Genomic DNA, 18,102 nt, shown 5'->3' on the forward strand with positions numbered 1-18,102 from the left:
CCAGGAACTCATTAAAAGCTACAGGAAGCGACTAGAGGCTGTTATTTTTGCAAAAGGAGGATCTATTAAATATTAATGTCACTTTTCTGGTGAGGTGCTCATACTTATGCACCTGTCAAATTTAGTTTGAATGCAGATTGTACATTTTCTGTTAGTACAATAAACCTCATTTCAAGGCAGAAACATTACTGTGTCCAACAGTTATTAGATATATGAAACTGAAATAGCTGTTGCAAAAAAAAACAATTTTTATAAAACATTAAGCTTAAGATTAATAGGGGTGCCCAAACTTTTTCATATTACTGTATTCCGTGTCCTGTGAGTAAAGTGTTGTCACACTGGAAATACGTGGAGAAGCAGTGATCTTTTATATGCGTCTATGTAACCAAGCAATTCCAGCCAAAGTCCTTCATTCAGACTCCAGAAAAGCAGAGTGTACCTCCTGAAACACGGGGTGGTACTGAAAGAGGTACTCCAGCACGGTAGACCCCGTTACACTCTTCTTCTGTGAAGTCATGCTGTGGTGATGGGTGCAGTATGTGTTTAGCATCGTCCTGCTGAAATATGCAAGATCTTCCCTGAAATAGACGACATCTGGATGGGAGCATGTGTTCTATAACCTCTATATAATCACCAACATTGATAGTGACTTTCTAGAGGTGTAAGCTGCTCATGTCATAGGCACGAATGCAGCCCCATACCATTAGAGAAGTGGGCTTACGCACTGTGCACTTATAAGCTGAATGGTCCCTCTCTTCTAGAGTCCACAGGACACAGCATCAATGGTTTTCCATAAAGAAGTTCAGCATCTGACTACAGAACAGTTTTCCATTTTGGCTTAGACCATTTTAATGAGCTTTGGCCCAAAGAAGATAGTAGAGTTTCTGGATTCAGTAGACACATGGCTTCTTCATTGCTTTAACTTACATTTGGGGATTGTATGGTCAAGTGTGTTCACAGGCAATGATTTCTGGGAGTATCCCTAAGCCCATGTAGTGACTTTTACAATCGAGTCATGCATTTTTTTTAATGTAGTGCTGTCAGAGGGCCTGTAGATCACGAGCATCAAATATTAACAGTCGCCTTATTGCTTGGGCACATGAATTTCTCCAGAATCCCTAAATCATTTGATGTTATGTACTGTAAATGGTGGATATTCAATGTCTTTCCAATTTTTCATTATGGAGCATTTGCATTTTTCTGAAATTGTTCCACAATTTTTAGACACAGATGTTCAGATTTGTGAACCCCTGACCATCTTTACTTCTGAGAGACTCTGCCTTTCTATCATGCTCTTTTTATACACAGTCATGTAAGGTAATTGAAAATTGACTCTCTAGATGTTTTTCATTAGTACCATTCATTTCCAGTCTTTTGTTAACCTTGTCACAACTTTTTTAAGTTGTGTCACTTCCATCAATTTCTAAATCAGTTAATTTTTAAAACGAAAAAATGAAATGTAATATTTTTTTCAAACTAAATGGAAAAATATTTAGTGAATAAAAAAGGCTACAATAGTTTCTCAAATTGCATTCTTGATTTCTATATATTTTAGACACTGTCACAACTTTTTTTGGAACTGGGGTTACACCTATGAAAAAAAGCTCTTATATGTTACATTTGGAAATAGTTGCTGGAAAATGTAAATTGCTATGTATGTTCAGAAAAGGATCAGAGTCTGCATTCTTTTCACTTTTTTTTCAACACTTCATTCCCTTCAGTTTTTCTCTGTTCAGAATGTCTCCAGTTTTTAGATGAAGTGCATCTCCAGTCAAGCCAGGAGCACAAACATGGTTGCAGCCCTTTCGTTCTCAGGGTAAGCAAAGTTTTCAGTGTCCGGGACTCCGAAGTGTGTGCAGGGTCATGAACATGAAACCAGTATTAACAGAAAAATAACATAGAACAGTCCTCACCTGGTGTCAAAAGGAGAACCTCAACCAGGCACAAGAAAAAGAGCAGTACAGTACATTTAGCACTGTATGCTATTTAGGCACTACCAGGCTACAAGTGCATGCATGACAGTCATGCAGGAGTTTCACTACAGAAATGTAAATACAGACTGGCTAGACATTTTAGCTAATGATACTGTGCCTTAAAAAAGTATTCATACTCTTTGAACTTTGCCACATTTTTTCACGTTACACCCACAAATGCAAATCTATTTTATGTGATATACAAACACAAAGCAGCATGTATTTGTGTAAAGGAAATTATGCATGGTTTTCTAAATATTTTATGAATATCAATCTGAAAATTGTGACATGCATTTGTACTCAACCCCCTGTAGTTTGAGACTCGTAAATAAAATCCAGAGTTACCAATTACATCCAGAAGTCACATGATTAATAAATTGAGTCAACTGTGTGTAATCTATCCTCGGTATAACTATAGCTATTTTGTGAAGGCCTCAGATGTTTGTTTGAAAACATTAGAACACACCAGAAAGGTCAGGGATAAAGTTGTGGGTTAGAGTATGGTACAGGTAGGTTGTAAAAATAACTCAAGCTCTCAACATCTCATGGAGCACTATTCAATCCATCATTCAAAACTGTAACGAGTATGGCACAACTGCAAACCTACCACGACATGGCCGTCCACGTAAATTGACATCCCAAGCAATGAGAGTACTAAATAGAGAAGTAGCTAAGAGGCTACTTCACAAATCCATATGGCCTTTATGAAGAGTAGCAAGAAAATAGCCATTTTTAAAAGCAAGTTATATGGAATCCTGTTTGAAGTGTGCAAAAAGCCATGTATGAGACACAGCTAGCATGTGGAAAAACGTGCTCTGTTCAGATGAGACCAAAGTAAAACTTTTTGGACTAAATGCAAAAAGCTATGTGTAGCGGAAAAGTAACACTGCACATCACCCTGAAAACACGATCCCCACCATCAAACATGGTGCCATGCTGTGGAGATGCTTTTCTTCAGAAGGGACATGGAAGCTGGTCAGAGTTGATGATAATATGGATGGAGCTAAATACAGGGCACTCCTGGAGGAAAACCTGTTAGAGGCTGCAAAAGACTTGAGACTGGGGTGTAGATTCAGCAACGACGCTAAACAAACTGCAAGAGCTACAATGCAATGGCTTAGATCAAAGGATATACATGTATTTGAATGGCCCAGTCACAGTCCAGACCTAAATCCCATTGAGACTCTGACAAGACTTGAGAATTGCTGATCACAGACGCTCTCCATCCAATGTCACTGAGCTAGAGCTAGTTTTCAAAGAAAATGGGCAAAACTTTCTGCCTCCAGATGTGCAAAGTTGGTAGAGACATACCCCAAAAGATTTTCAGCTGTAATTGCAGCAAAGGTGGTCCTACAAAGGAATCTGTCATTTCACAAATCAATATTAATCTGCATATATGGGGTTATTCTGCAAGTTAATAACATGTTAAAGCTGCCCAGCCTTGAAAGCCCAGCTATTGGGAGGAAATTAACCTTATTCCTCCCAGCAGCCTCTGGCTTTTAGCCATAGAGACACGTCCAATGCAGCTTCAGTCACAGCTCAAAATACAGTAATCAATAGCTGTAAGCACGTCCTGGGACATTGACTGACAGATGATCGCTGTATACTAAGTTGTGACAGGAGCTGTGCTAGCACGTCTCTATGTCTAAAAGCCAGAGGCATAAAGTTCCCTCCAGGAAAATGTGCTTTCATTGCAGCAGCCGGACAACATTAGAGCACTATTGACCTGCAGATTAATATCTGTAGATTAATAACGGACATGTCTCTGTGATATTTTTTTACACACACATGGTCTGCAAAAAACACAGACATGTAAGTAGCACTATTGCAGTAGCGTAGCTACCGGAGGGGCAGAGGAGGCGATTGCCCTGAGCCCCATGATCCGAGAGGCCCACCCGGAGCTACACTACTGTTAACTGTAGGGGTGTACACAGCATGCCCATACAGTTAAAACTCTGTGGCAGAGCAGGGAGACTCGATCTCCCTGCTCAGCTACCTGGCCGCTATGGGGACCGTGAGCCAGTCATCGCAAGTTTAGCTGTATCGGCTGGATGACAATACAGATGAAAATTTATAGCAGAGGAATGCCGGCACTTAATCCTTGGCTGAAGCAGCTGTATACCACCTGTTTAGTCTTTTAGCAAACCACCATCAACCATCGTAATACAGGTGCATAACATAAAAGCAATAAATAGCAATATCCAAAATAGAACAAAAGATGCGCCAGTCATCGCAAGTTCAACTGCTTCAGCTGAATGCCAATACAGTTGAAAGCAATGAGAGAGGGAGCGTCCCCCATCTACGTCTGATGCTGATAGTGGGCGGGATGACGTCATTACTTGGCGTCCATATAATGCACTGAGGAGTGCATTATACTATATAGAGGCCTATGGGGAGTGCATTATACTATATAGTCTGCCTATGGGAGTGCATTATACTAAAAGGAGGCTTATGGGGAATGCATTATACGATATAGAGGCCTATTGGAAGTGCATTATACTATAAAGTCACCCTATGGGGAGTGCATTATATTATATAGAGTTTTCGTATGGGGAGTGCATTATACTGTATGGCGGCCTATGGGGAGTGCATTATACTAAAGAGGCCTATGGGGGTGAATTATACTATATAAAGTCTGACTACGGGGAATGCGTTATACTATAGAGGTCTATGGGAATGGATTATACTATATAAATTCTCCCTATGGGAAGTGCATTATACTGTATAAAGTCTGCCTATGGGGAGTGTATTACACTTTATAGAGTCTGCTGTTATGATCTGGTGGCCTAAGAGCAGCATGAGACGTACTCTGGAGAAGGTGGTACCTGTACTGACCGCAGACCCTGAACTTAACACCGCAACTAGAAGTAGCCGTGGAATGTACCTAGCACTCCCTGGACATCTCGACACAGCCGGAGGACTAATTACCCCTAGAGATAGAAAAGGGAAAACTATCTTGCCTCAGAGAAAATTCCCAAAGGATAGGCAGCCCCCCACAAATATTGACTGTGAGAGGAGAGGGAAAAAACATACACAGACTGAAATCAGAATTTAGCAAAGGAGGCCACTTCTAACTAAATAGAAAAGATAGGACAGAGTACTATGCGGTCAGTATTAAAACACTAGAAAATATCCACCACAGAAAATACAAAAACTCCACAGCTAACTAAAGATATGGAGGGTATATCTGCATCTCCAGAGATACCAGCTTGGCTAAACAAATCCTTATACAGACCAAGCTGGACAAGACAAAAACATGGAAAAAAACTGAACAATAAGGCCACAGCATGTGGACAGCAAAAAATCAAGGCCAGAACTTATCTTTGTTGAAAAGAACTGCAAAGCAGGAGAGACCAGGCAGAGATGTGAATCCTCCAGGAACAATGGACAACTGGCACTGACTAAAGGGTGAAGCAAGATTAAATAGCCCAGTCAAAATTGCAAGAAGTGAACACACCTGATAAATGCTGTGATTCAGAGACAGCAGCGCTACCACTTACAACCACCGGAGGGAGCCCAAGAGCAGAATTCACAACAGTACCCCCCCCTTGAGGAGGGGTCACCGAACCCTTACCAGAGCCCCCAGGCCGATCCGGACGAGCCAAATGAAAGGCACGAACCAATCATCAGCATGAACATCGGAGGCAACAACCCAAGAATTATCCTCCTGGCCATAACCCTTCCATTTGACAAGATACTGAAGCCTCCGCCTTGAAAAACGAGAATCCAAAATCTTCTCAACCACATACTCCAACTCCCCATCAATCAACACCGGGGCAGGAGGATCAACAGAGGGAACAACGGGCACCACATATTTCCGCAACAAAGATCTATGAAAAACATTATGGATGGAAAAAGAGGCTGGAAGGGCCAAACGAAAAGACACTGGATTGATAATCTCAGAAATCCTATAAGGGCCAATAAACCGAGGCTTAAACTTAGGGGAAGAAACCTTCATAGGGACATGATGGGAAGACAACCAGACCAAATCCCCAACCCGAAGCCGGGAACCAACACACCGACGACGGTTAGCAAAACGCTGAGCCCCCTCCTGAGACAACACCAAATTGTCAACAACTTGAGCCCAAATTTGCTGCAACCTGTCAACCACAGAGTCCACCCCAGGACAATCAGAAGGCTCAACCTGCCCTGAAGAAAAACGAGGATGAAAACCAGAGTTACAAAAGAAGGGTGAAACCAAGGTAGCAGAACTAGCCCGATTATTAAGGGCAAACTCGGCCAATTGCAAGAAAGCTACCCAATCATCCTGATCAGCAGACACAAAGCATCTCAAATAAGTTTCCAAAGTCTGATTAGTTCGCTCGGTTTGGCCATTTGTCTGAGGATGAAATGCGGAAGAAAAAGACAAATTAATGCCCAGCCTAGCACAAAAGGCCTGCCAAAACCTAGAAACAAACTGGGAACCTCTATCGGAAACAATGTTCTCCGGAATGCCATGCAAACGAACCACATGCTGAAAAAACAACGGAACCAAATCAGAAGAGGAAGGCAACTTAGGCAAAGGTACCAAATGAACCATCTTAGAAAACCGGTCACAAACCACCCAGATAACTGACATCCTCTGGGAAAACGGAAGATCCGAAATAAAATCCATAGAAATATGCGTCCAAGGCCTCTCAGGGACCGGCAAAGGCAAAAGCAACCCACTAGCGCGGGAACAGCAAGGCTTGGCCTGCGCACAAGTCCCACAGGACTGCACAAAAGAACGCACATCCCGTGACAAAGAAGGCCACCAAAAGGACCTACCAACCAAATCTCTGGTACCAAAAATCCTAGGATGACCGGCTAACACAGAACAATGAACCTCCGAAATCACTTTACTAGTCCATCTGTCAGGAACAAACAATTTCCCCACTGGACAGCGGTCAGGTTTATCAGCCTGAAATTTCTGAAGAACCCGTCGTAAATCAGGGGAGATGGCAGAAAGAATCACCCCTTCCTTCAGAATACCGACCGGCTCAAGGACCCCAGGAGAATCAGGCAAAAAGCTCCTAGAGAGGGCATCAGCCTTAACATTCTTAGAACCCGGAAGATACGAGACCTCAAAATCAAAACGGGAGAAAAACAGGGACCATCGGGCCTGTCTAGGATTCAGCCGTTTGGCAGACTCGAGATAAATCAGATTCTTATGATCGGTCAAGACCACAATACGGTGCTTGGCCCCCTCAAGCCAATGTCGCCACTCCTCAAATGCCCACTTCATAGCCAACAACTCATGATTGCCGACATCATAATTGCGTTCCGCAGGCGAAAACTTTCGAGAAAAGAAGGCACACGGTTTCATCAAGGAACCATCAGAATTCCTCTGAGACAAAACGGCCCCTGCCCCAATCTCAGAAGCGTCAACCTCAACCTGAAAAGGAAGAGAAACATCCGGCTGATGCAACACAGGGGCAGAAGTAAATCGGCGTTTAAGCTCCTGAAAGGCAGAAACAGCCGCAGAGGACCAATTCGTCACATCAGCGCCTTTCTTCGTCAAATCGGTCAGGGGTTTAACCACACTGGAGAAGTTGGCAATGAAACGGCGATAAAAATTAGCAAAGCCCAAAAATTTCTGAAGGCTCTTCACGGATGTGGGCTGGATCCAATCATGAATGGCCTGAACCTTAACCGGATCCATTTCTATAGATGAGGGAGAAAAAATGAAGCCCACAAAAGAAATCTTCTGTACTCCAAAGAGGCACTTAGACCCCTTCACAAACAAGGCATTATCACGAAGGATCTGAAATACCATCCTGACTTGTTTCACATGAGACTCCCAATCATCTGAAAAAATCAAAATATCATCCAAATATACAATCATGAATTTATCAAGATAATTCCGAAATTAATCATGCATGAAGGACTGAAACACAGATGGAGCATTAGAGAGTCCGAATGGCATCACAAGGTATTCAAAATGGCCTTCGGGCATATTAAACGCAGTTTTCCATTCGTCACCCTGCTTAATACGAACAAGATTATATGCCCCTCGAAGGTCAATCTTAGTAAACCAACTAGCCCCCTTAATCCTAGCAAACAGATCAGAAAGCAAAGGCAAAGGGTATTGGAATTTGACCGTGATCTTATTCAAGAGGCGATAATCAATACAGGGTCTCAAGGAGCCATCTTTTTTGGCAACAAAAAAAAAACCTGCTCCCAATGGCGAAGAAGATGGCCGAATATGCCCCTTCTCCAAGGACTTCTTAACATAGATCCGCATGGCGGTATGTTCTGGCACAGACAGGCTGAAAAGTCGGCCCTTAGGGAACTTACAGCCTGGAATCAAGTCAATAGCACAATCACAGTCCCTGTGCGGTGGAAGGGAACTGGACTTGGGCTCATTGAATACATCCTGGAAATCTGACAAAAACTCAGGAATTTCAGAAGAGGGGGAGGAGGCAATTGACATCACAGGAACGTCACCATGAACCCCCTGACAACCCCAACTAGTCACAGACATAGATTTCCAATCTAATACTGGATTATGCACCTGTAACCATGGGAAACCCAGCACAATAGCATCATGCAAATTATGCAACACCAGAAAACGACAATCTTCCTGATGGGCTGGCGCCATGCACATGGTCAGCTGTGTCCAAAACTGAGGTTTATTTTTAGCCAACGGTGTAGCATCAATGCCCCTCAAAGGACTAGGACTCTGCAAAGGCTGCAAGGGGAAACCACAACGTCTGGCAAATTCTAAGTCCATTAAGTTTAGAGCGGCGCCTGAATCCACAAATGCAATGACAGAAAATGACGATAATGAGCAGCTCAGGGTCACAGATAACAGAAATTTAGGTTGTACAGTACTGATGGTAACAGAACTAGCGATTCTCTTGGTACGCTTAGGGCAATCAGAAATAACATGAGCAGAATCGCCGCAGTAAAAACACAACCTATTCTGACGTCTGAATCCTTGTCGTTCAGCTCTAAACACAATCTTATCACACTGCATAGGCTCAGGACTCCGCTCGGAAGACAATGACATAGTGTGCACAACTCTGCGCTCGCGCAAGCGCCGATCAATCTGAATGGCCAGAGACATAGAATCACTCAGACCAGCAGGCGTGGGGAACCCCACCATAACATCTTTAACGGATTCAGAAAGACCCTTTCTGAAGATTGCCGCCAAGGCATCCTCATTCCATTTAGTCAGTACAGACCATTTTCTAAACTTCTGGCAATATGATTCTGCCGCTTCTTGACCCTGAGACAGGGCCAACAAGGTCTTCTTAGCATGATCCACTGAATTAGGTTCGTCATACAATAACCCAAGCGCCTGAAAAAATGTGTCTACATTAAGCAACGCCGGATTCACAGGTTCCAGGGCAAATGCCCAATCCTGGGGGTCACCACGCAGCAGAGATATAATAATTTTAACCTGCTGGATGGGATCACCAGAGGAACGGTGTTTCAGAGCAAAAAACAGTTTACAGTTATTTTTAAAGCTCAGAAATTTGGACCTATCCCCAAAAAACAAATCAGGAGTTGGAATTCTAGGCTCTAAAACTGGAGTCTGAACGATATAATCGGAAATACCCTGTACTCTAGCAGCAAGTTGATCCACACGAGAAGCCAATCCCTGAACATCCATACCAGTGCCGAACTCCTGAGCCACCCAGAGGTAAAGAGGGAAGAGAAAAAAAAAACACAACAGACTACAGAAAAAAAATGGCTCAGCACTTTCCTTCCCTTCTGAGATGCGGTTAACTCATTGTTGGCCAGTTGTACTGTTATGATCTGGTGGCCTAAGAGCAGCATGAGACGTACTCTGGAGAAGGTGGTACCTGTACTGACCGCAGACCCTGAACTTAACACCGCAACTAGAAGTAGCCGTGGAATGTACCTAGCACTCCCTGGACATCTCGACACAGCCGGAGGACTAATTACCCCTAGAGATAGAAAAGGGAAAACTATCTTGCCTCAGAGAAAATTCCCAAAGGATAGGCAGCCCCCCACAAATATTGACTGTGAGAGGAGAGGGAAAAAACATACACAGACTGAAATCAGAATTTAGCAAAGGAGGCCACTTCTAACTAAATAGAAAGGATAGGACAGAGTACTATGCGGTCAGTATTAAAACACTAGAAAATATCCACCGCAGAAAATACAAAAACTCCACAGCTAACTAAAGATATGGAGGGTATATCTGCATCTCCAGAGATACCAGCTTGGCTAAACAAATCCTTATACAGACCAAGCTGGACAAGACAAAAACATGGAAAAAAACTGAACAATAAGGCCACAGCATGTGGACAGCAAAAAATCAAGGCCAGAACTTATCTTTGTTGAAAAGAACTGCAAAGCAGGAGAGACCAGGCAGAGATGTGAATCCTCCAGGAACAATGGACAACTGGCACTGACTAAAGGGTGAAGCAAGATTAAATAGCCCAGTCAAAATTGCAAGAAGTGAACACACCTGATAAATGCTGTGATTCAGAGACAGCAGCGCTACCACTTACAACCACCGGAGGGAGCCCAAGAGCAGAATTCACAACAGTCTGCCTATGGGGAGTGCATTATACTATATAGAGTCTGCCTATGGGGAATGCATTAAAATACATAGAGTCTGCCTATGGGGAGTGCATTATACATTATAGAGTCTGACAATGGAGAGTCCATTATACTATATGGAGGCCTATGGAGAGTGCATTACAATATATAGAAGACTATGGGGAGTGCATTATACTATATTGAGGACTGTCTGGTGCATTATACTATATGGAAGCTATTTAGAGGGCTATCATACAGTGTGGAGATTACAGTGAGTGGGCCATCATATAGTGTGGGAGATAATGTGGGGTCTTTGTACAGTATGGGGGCCATCATTCAGTGTTGGAGCTATTAAACAGTTTTGGGGCTGTTAAGGGGTCAGTATATTGTGTTGGGGTACTATACAGTGAGGGGGCATTCTACTATGTATAATAGAGACTCATACTGTGTAGAGGGTAGAGGGGAGCTGTACAGGGGGAGACTCGGAACATTATTAAATGTTTAAATGCTAAGTAGGCATTTATTGTCATAGGGGAACTTAGGTTATTGTGACTATCAAAGGGGCACACAGACGGCACTAATACTTTCTAGGGGGCAAAATGTGAGCACTGTTTTCTAGGGCACTTGCACACAGCATTACTATATTCTAGAGGGTTGTTTTACCATTAAGAAAGCACACAGTACCTCATAGTAGGTGCAGTAATAGGGACACATATGACAGCAGTGGCTCAGCATTGGGGTATCAGTAGAATAAGGAGTTTGTGCAGTTTGGGGATGGGTGACGATGGTGCTGAAAATGTCAGAAGTCAAACTTGTCTTTATTGTAATCTCTGCAGCAGAGTCCTGGCTAGAGAAATTGTCGAGTCTGTCTGGGCCAGATGGAAAAGACGGGAAAAGTGAATTATTCCATCAGAAAGAATATAAGCTGTAAGTCACTATCTGTAACTGTATTGTAATCTATTACATGTTCTGCAGGGCTGGTATCTACCACAATATGGTCACCATATAGCGGTAATTTCAATGTTGGTCTTTGTATAGAGATTATTTTCAGCAACAGCCAGGTAATCTGCTGAGGCTCTGCTATATCCACTATTAGGATGCGCCACTATAGTTGTAGTCAGGGTTACCTGGTTAGGGGCCCACTCAGAGGTTTTGCCCCCCAAACTAAAACCCTAGCTACGCCTCTACTGACTATAGTTTTTAATGGGTACGTGTTCTAGCCTTGAAAAAAAGATACGTGAAAAACGAACATCTGAATGAGGTCTTATAGTTAGCATCCATTTTTCAGTAGTTTGTTATTTCAATTTATCAACAACTTTGTTTAGGAAAGGGTGAGAATTTCTCCTTTTTTCATCCAAGTAATTATAATAGGTAATGTGACGGATCATACAGGGAAAGGGGTGTGTCAACTTCACTCACCTCTGGGGAGGGGAAAGAATGACCCAGCATTGATCAGCTCTCTGGCGCCACCACATACCCCACGTCAGTCACGGAACTGCACCGAGGGCAAATAGTCGTGAATAGTCTTCCCTTATAGGTATGCGTTATTGAGGCACTCCAAGAGAGGGACAATATATATCACCAGTCCAGGCTGGGGATCTATATATAAACCTTCTGGCCGTCACTGTCAGGGTTCCTCACAGAGTATGGCATGCTGCCACCAGTTCCTCATTAGATATAAGCTCTGTCCGACAAGAGGCTTATATCGGGTCAGAAACCAACCCCGGATAGCGTATAATAACCAACCGAGTGTGCAGACGTGGGGATTTGTGAATCAAGATAAAAGAGCAGCCCAAGAATAATTTCATATTTAATCGCCGAAAGGCGCACTAGAAAGATATAGGTATATACAGTATATACAAGAACAAATATACAAGTATACAATCAGGAGTGTAGTACAAGGGTAGGATACAGATAGATTACAATTACCGTGTTATGTAGCATGTGACTACAAGGAGACGCTGATGAATCACAGGTCCAAATCTTTGTTACATAATTTTCTGGCCACGTCAGCTAACGGACCTCCTGCCAGTAGAAAACACTAAGTCCAAAATAAGGAGCTGTCTATTATCCCCTAAGCTGCTCCCTCCAACACGCTGTGCCAACACCTGGGCAGCCTCTCTCCTCCCATATCTGAGAGCGTGGTTTTCCGGCAGAACCGTGGATGCCCATAACTTTCCACCCAAAGCTCTAAATGGGACGATGGCGCCACTGGGTTCTGCTGGATTTTATCTGTGCATGGAGACCAAGTACAGCTACCGTATTTAATTCCTGGTAGCTATGCTTTTTAACTGAATAAGTTCTAGAGGTGGCTGCATGGTATGGGCTTGTAGGGAAAGGAATGCAGATTCCAATTATGTGCTCGGCTAGGTTCAGAAATATTGCATTCTTTTATTATAGGTCATTTTCTAGATTCAATATCTCGGAGCCTGGTGCTGTTGAGCCTGGAATCTGCAGTGTCAAAATGCCTGCGTGTCAGCCTGAGTTAACAAAGGAAGCCAGTTGGCTGGTAACTGCACAAGAGTTTACACCCCTGTCATAATTGCTGGACTTGGTGCTGGGGGTCACAGCGTCTATGCCTTTCGCCCCCTCCCCCTCCCCCTGGAGAGAGTTTCAAAGGCCTATTTGCTTGAGCTAATTAAAAAAAGCTATTGGTCTACTCTGTCCAAGGAGGTGCCTTCCCTGGATAATCAGGTACCATTGTTTGATGTGTATTTGACTTCCCTTTTGGCCTGGGGGGAATGCCAAAGGTGGGGGCTGAGTTTGGAGAAAGTATTTTTGGGCCAAACTGTATCTGATAGGGAATTCCATGAGATATCAAAATGATATCAATTAGATATCATTTTCCCATATCTCACAGGTAACGTATATAAAGAAAGGTTTGACTCATAGATGGGACCTTTCTCAATCTAAGGGTACTGTCACACAGTGGCACTTTGATCGCTCCGACGGCACGATCCGTGACGTTGCAGCGTCGCTTGATTATCGCTCCAGCGTCGTAGACTGCGGTCACACTTTGCAATGCACGGCGCTGGAGCGATAATTTCATGACGTAGTTGCGATGTTGAAGTCATACGGGACATTGGGAAAATCGTGCACACCTTTGTTACACGCTGCGATCATGCCGCCACAGCGGGACACTTGACGACGAAATAAAGTTTCAAACGATCTGCTACGACGTACGATTCTCAGCGGGGTCCCTGATCGCAGTAGCGTGTCAGACACAGCGATATCGTAACTATATCGCTGGAACGTCACGGATCGTGCCGTTGTAGTGACCAAAGTGCCACTGTGTGACAGTACCCTAAGCGCTGCAGCGTTTACATAGATACGCTATCATCTTTCTAATTAGACATACATGTCACTAGTCAGAATTAGATTTGTTATGGACCTTGTTTTCCTACTGGATCTCTCATGGTAATGTCCAATTTTCTTCCAATATATCAAATATATTTAAAGGGAACCTGTCATCTGATTCATAGTGCCTAAGCCATGGACAGCATGACTCAGCATGGCTGCTCGATTACAGCTAGGTATATTTTTTTCTGAAATGCTCTGACATTTCAGAGATAATATACTCTAAATATCCAGCTGGATCTTCCCAGCACTGCTGCAAGTGACTGACAGGTCTCTCCCAATGCACAGAAAAGGGAAAGGCCTGTGAATCACATCTTGCAGCTAATTGTGCCGCTAAGCTCTAATTCAAGCTATCTCATAATATATTGGGTTGTTGAATTAAAATACTAAATTGTTGAATAAATGTTACACTTCAATCCAGAGGACACACTCACATGTGATTCGATCTTCTTCCCCGATTTGTTTTCTTTCCTATTACAGGAGTTCCAAAATGTTCTGGGTTGGTCAGAGGAAGTTGGTCTAATGTCTGGGGAAACAAAAAAAAAATACTATCAGGTAACAGTCACACTAGTTTCAGTAAATGTAATGTTTTGTTGTCAATGAAATGCAATACATCAAGAACTAAAAATTATCTTTTCTTTTTAGCCCATTAATGACAAGGCCAGAAAGGGAATCTGTCAGTAGTATCAACGCTCCTATGCTGTCTACATGGGTACGCAGGTCCTAGGATGCTGAATAAAATGATATCTGCAATCAGATATCTTCTTCATGAGAAATCCAAGATTTTCTTAATATGTATATGAGCTGTTGAGGGCTATGGGCTGGACACTGATCTCCCTGTGAATCTGCCTCTGAAGGTTATTGTAAATGAAAGAAGGTGTTACCAGTGTGAGACATGTACTGACAGTCCGCTCTCCTGATCTAATGTCTCACAATGATAACGGTTTCTTTCATTTAAAATAAACCATGGATGCAAATGTTTCTGCAGATCAGCGTTCGGCACATAGATCTTAACAGCTCATTTACATACAGCTCTGGCAAAAATTAGGAGACCACTGCACAGTTTTATAAAAATCAGCTTCTCTACATGTCTGACAGCCATTCCATTCCAGTGTCAGTTTAATTCCAACCAGAGTACACCTCATTCTACTTAATGTGCTTCTGATTAGGTGATCACCTGAACCAAATCTTATTTAACGAAGGAAAGTATAAAAAACACTGCTGTGGTGTTCACAATCCTCTTGCAATAGGACAAGCTGGATGGCAAAACAAGTGCTAGTAATATCCCAAAAGTAATAGGAATGAAAAAATAACTTTTAACCATGCCAAAGGAGTTGAAAAGAAAAGTCTTGAATGAGGAAAAGAATGGCTCAATTCTGGCTTCACTAGCAGAGGGACACAGTGAGCGTCATGTTGCCTCCATCCTTAAAATTTCTAAGACGGCAGTCCATTACAACAAGGTCAAGCAGCAGACATTGTTAATATGAAAAAAACAGGCGCACCACCATATATGACATATGAAAAACCGGGGTGCAACCAGTACAATATCAAGCATGAACTAGAAAAGAAAAAGGCACTACTGGACAATATGCACACCACAGCAACTGTTACAATATAAAGATATCCACTTTATTGGTACACAACAACATTAAAACATAATTAAAATAACCATACGACTGTCCCCACCGTGAGTGAATAACGTCACACTTCAATACATCACCTGGTATACAGTTAGGTCCATATATACAGTATTTGGACAGAGACAACATTTTTCTAATTTTGGTTATAGACATTACCACAATGAATTTTAAACAAAACAATTCAGATGCAGTTGAAGTTCAGACTTTCAGCTTTCATTTGAGAGTATCCACATTAAAATTGGATGAAGGGTTTAGGGGTTTCAGCTCTTTAACATGTGCCACCCTGTTTTTAAAGGGACCAAAAGTAATTGGACAATTGACTCCAAGGCTATTTCATGGACGGGTGTGGGCAATCCCTTCGTTATGTCATTCTCAATTAAGCAGATAAAAGGCCTGGAGTTGATTTGAGGTGTGGTGCTTGCATTTTGAAGGTTTTGCTGTGAAGTAAACATGCGGTCAAAGGAACTCTCCATCCAGGTGAAACAAGCCATCCTTAAGCTGCGAAAACAGAAAAAACCCATCCGAGAAATTGCTACAATATTAGGAGTGGCAAAATCTACAGTTTGGTACATCCTGAGAAAGAAAGAAAGCACTGGTGAACTCATCAATGCAAAAAGACCTGAGCGCCCACGGAAGACAACAGTGGTGGATGATCGCAGAATAATCTCCATGGTAAAGAGAAACCCCTTCACAACAACCAACCAAGTGACCAACACTCTCCAGGAGGTCGGCGTATCAATATCCAAATCTACCATAAAGAGAAGACTGCATGAAAGTAAATACAGAGGGTTCACTGCATGGTGCAAGCCACTCATAAGCATCAAGAATAAAAAGGCTAGACTGGACTTTGCTAAAAAATATCTAAAAAAGCCAGCACTGTTCTGGAAGAACATTCTTTGGACAGATGAAACCAAGATCAACCTCTACCAGAATGATGGAAAGAGAAAAGTATGGCAAAGGCGTGGTACAGCTCATGATCCAAACCATACCACATCATCTGTAAAACACGGCGGAGGCAGTGTGATGGCTTGGGCATGCATGGCTGCCAGTGGCACTGGGTCACTAGTGTTTATTGATGATGTGACACAGGACAGAAGCATACATTTTGAGGTATTCAGAGCCATACTGTGTGCTCAGATCCAGCCAAATGCAGCAAAACTGATTGATCGTCGTTTCATACTACAGATGGACAATGACCCAAAACATAAAGCCAAAGCAACCCAGGAGTTTATTAAAGCAAAGAAGTGGAATATTCTTGAATGGTCAAGTCAGTCACTTGATCTCAACCCAATTGAGCATGCATTTTCACTTGTTAAAGACTAAACTTCAGACAGAAAGGCCCACAAACAAACAGCAACTGAAAACCACCGCAGTGAAGGCCTGGCAGAGCATCAAAAAGGAGGAAACACAGCGTCTGGTGATGTCCATGAGTTCAAGACGTCAGGCAGTCATTGCCAACAAAGGGTTTTCAACCAAGTGCTAAAAATGAACATTTTATTTAAAATTATTGAATCTGTCCAATTACTTTTGGTCCCTTTAAAAACAGGGTGGCACATGTTAAAGAGCTGAAACTCCTAAACCTTCATCCAATTTTAATGTGGATACCCTCAAATGAAAGCTAAAAGTCTGAACTTCAACTGCATCTGAATTGTTTTGTTTAAAATTCATTGTGGTAATGTATATAACCAAAATTAGAAAAATGTTTTCTCTGTCCAAATATATATGGACCTAACTGTATAATAATACAGTCGTATGGTTATTTTAATTATGTTTTAATGTTGTTGTGTACCAATAAAGTGGATATCTTTATATTATAACAGTTGCTGTGGTGTGCATATTGTCCAGTAGTGCCTTTTTCTTTTCTAGTTCATGCTTGATATTGTACTGGTTGCACCCCGGTTTTTCATATGTCATATATGGTGGTGTGCCTGCAGCAGACATTGGGGACAACAAAGCTACAGACCGACAGAGGGTGAAAACGACTCTCCACTGACCGGGATGACAGTCGTCATCATTCGAATGTCACTCTGCAACTGCAGGATGACATCAAGTGACCTGCAAAAGGAATGGCAAATGACAGCTGGGGTGAAGTGCACGGCAAGGACAGTTCATAACAGGCTCCTAGAGGCAGGACTCAAGTCACGTAAAGCTAGAAAAAAGCCTTTCATCAATGAGAAGCAAAGGAGAGCCAGGCTGAAGTTTGCCAAAGGCCATAAGGATTGGACCATAGAGGACTAGAGTAAGGTAATCTTCTATGATGAGTCTAATTTTCAGCTTTGCCCAACACCTGGTCATCTAATGGTGAGAGACCTGGAGAGGCGTACAAGCCACAGTGTTTTGCACCCACTGTGAAATTTGGTTTAGGATCGGTGATGATCTGGGGATGCTTCGGCAAGGCTGGAATTGAGCAGGTTAATCTTTGCGAAGGACGTATGAATCAAGCCGCATACAAGGTTATAGTGGAAAACCAGCTGATTCCTTCTGCTCAGGCAATGTTCCCCAACTCTGGGGAATGTTTTTTTTCCAGCAGGACAATGTGCCATGCCACACAGCTAGGTCAATCAAGGTGTGGATGAAGGACCACCACATCAAATCCCTGTCATGGCCAGCCCAATCTCCAGACCTGAAGCCCATTG

The 18,102-nt window shown here is 42.7% G+C and overlaps 1 protein-coding gene across 1 annotated transcript in view; it reads right to left on the reverse strand.

Annotated features, from left to right (window-relative positions):
* The window catches only part of ARID4B (AT-rich interaction domain 4B), a 367,662-nt gene that overhangs the window by 192,682 nt on the left and 156,878 nt on the right, over positions 1-18,102 (reverse strand). The window contains exon 7 of the mRNA XM_077289130.1: positions 14,261-14,352. Within this exon, the coding sequence (XP_077145245.1) occupies positions 14,261-14,352 (92 nt within the window). The remainder of the gene's footprint in view (positions 1-14,260; positions 14,353-18,102) is intronic.

The sequence above is a fragment of the Ranitomeya variabilis genome, chromosome 2 (genome assembly GCF_051348905.1).
Source record: "Ranitomeya variabilis isolate aRanVar5 chromosome 2, aRanVar5.hap1, whole genome shotgun sequence".
Lineage (NCBI taxonomy): Eukaryota > Metazoa > Chordata > Amphibia > Anura > Dendrobatidae > Ranitomeya > Ranitomeya variabilis.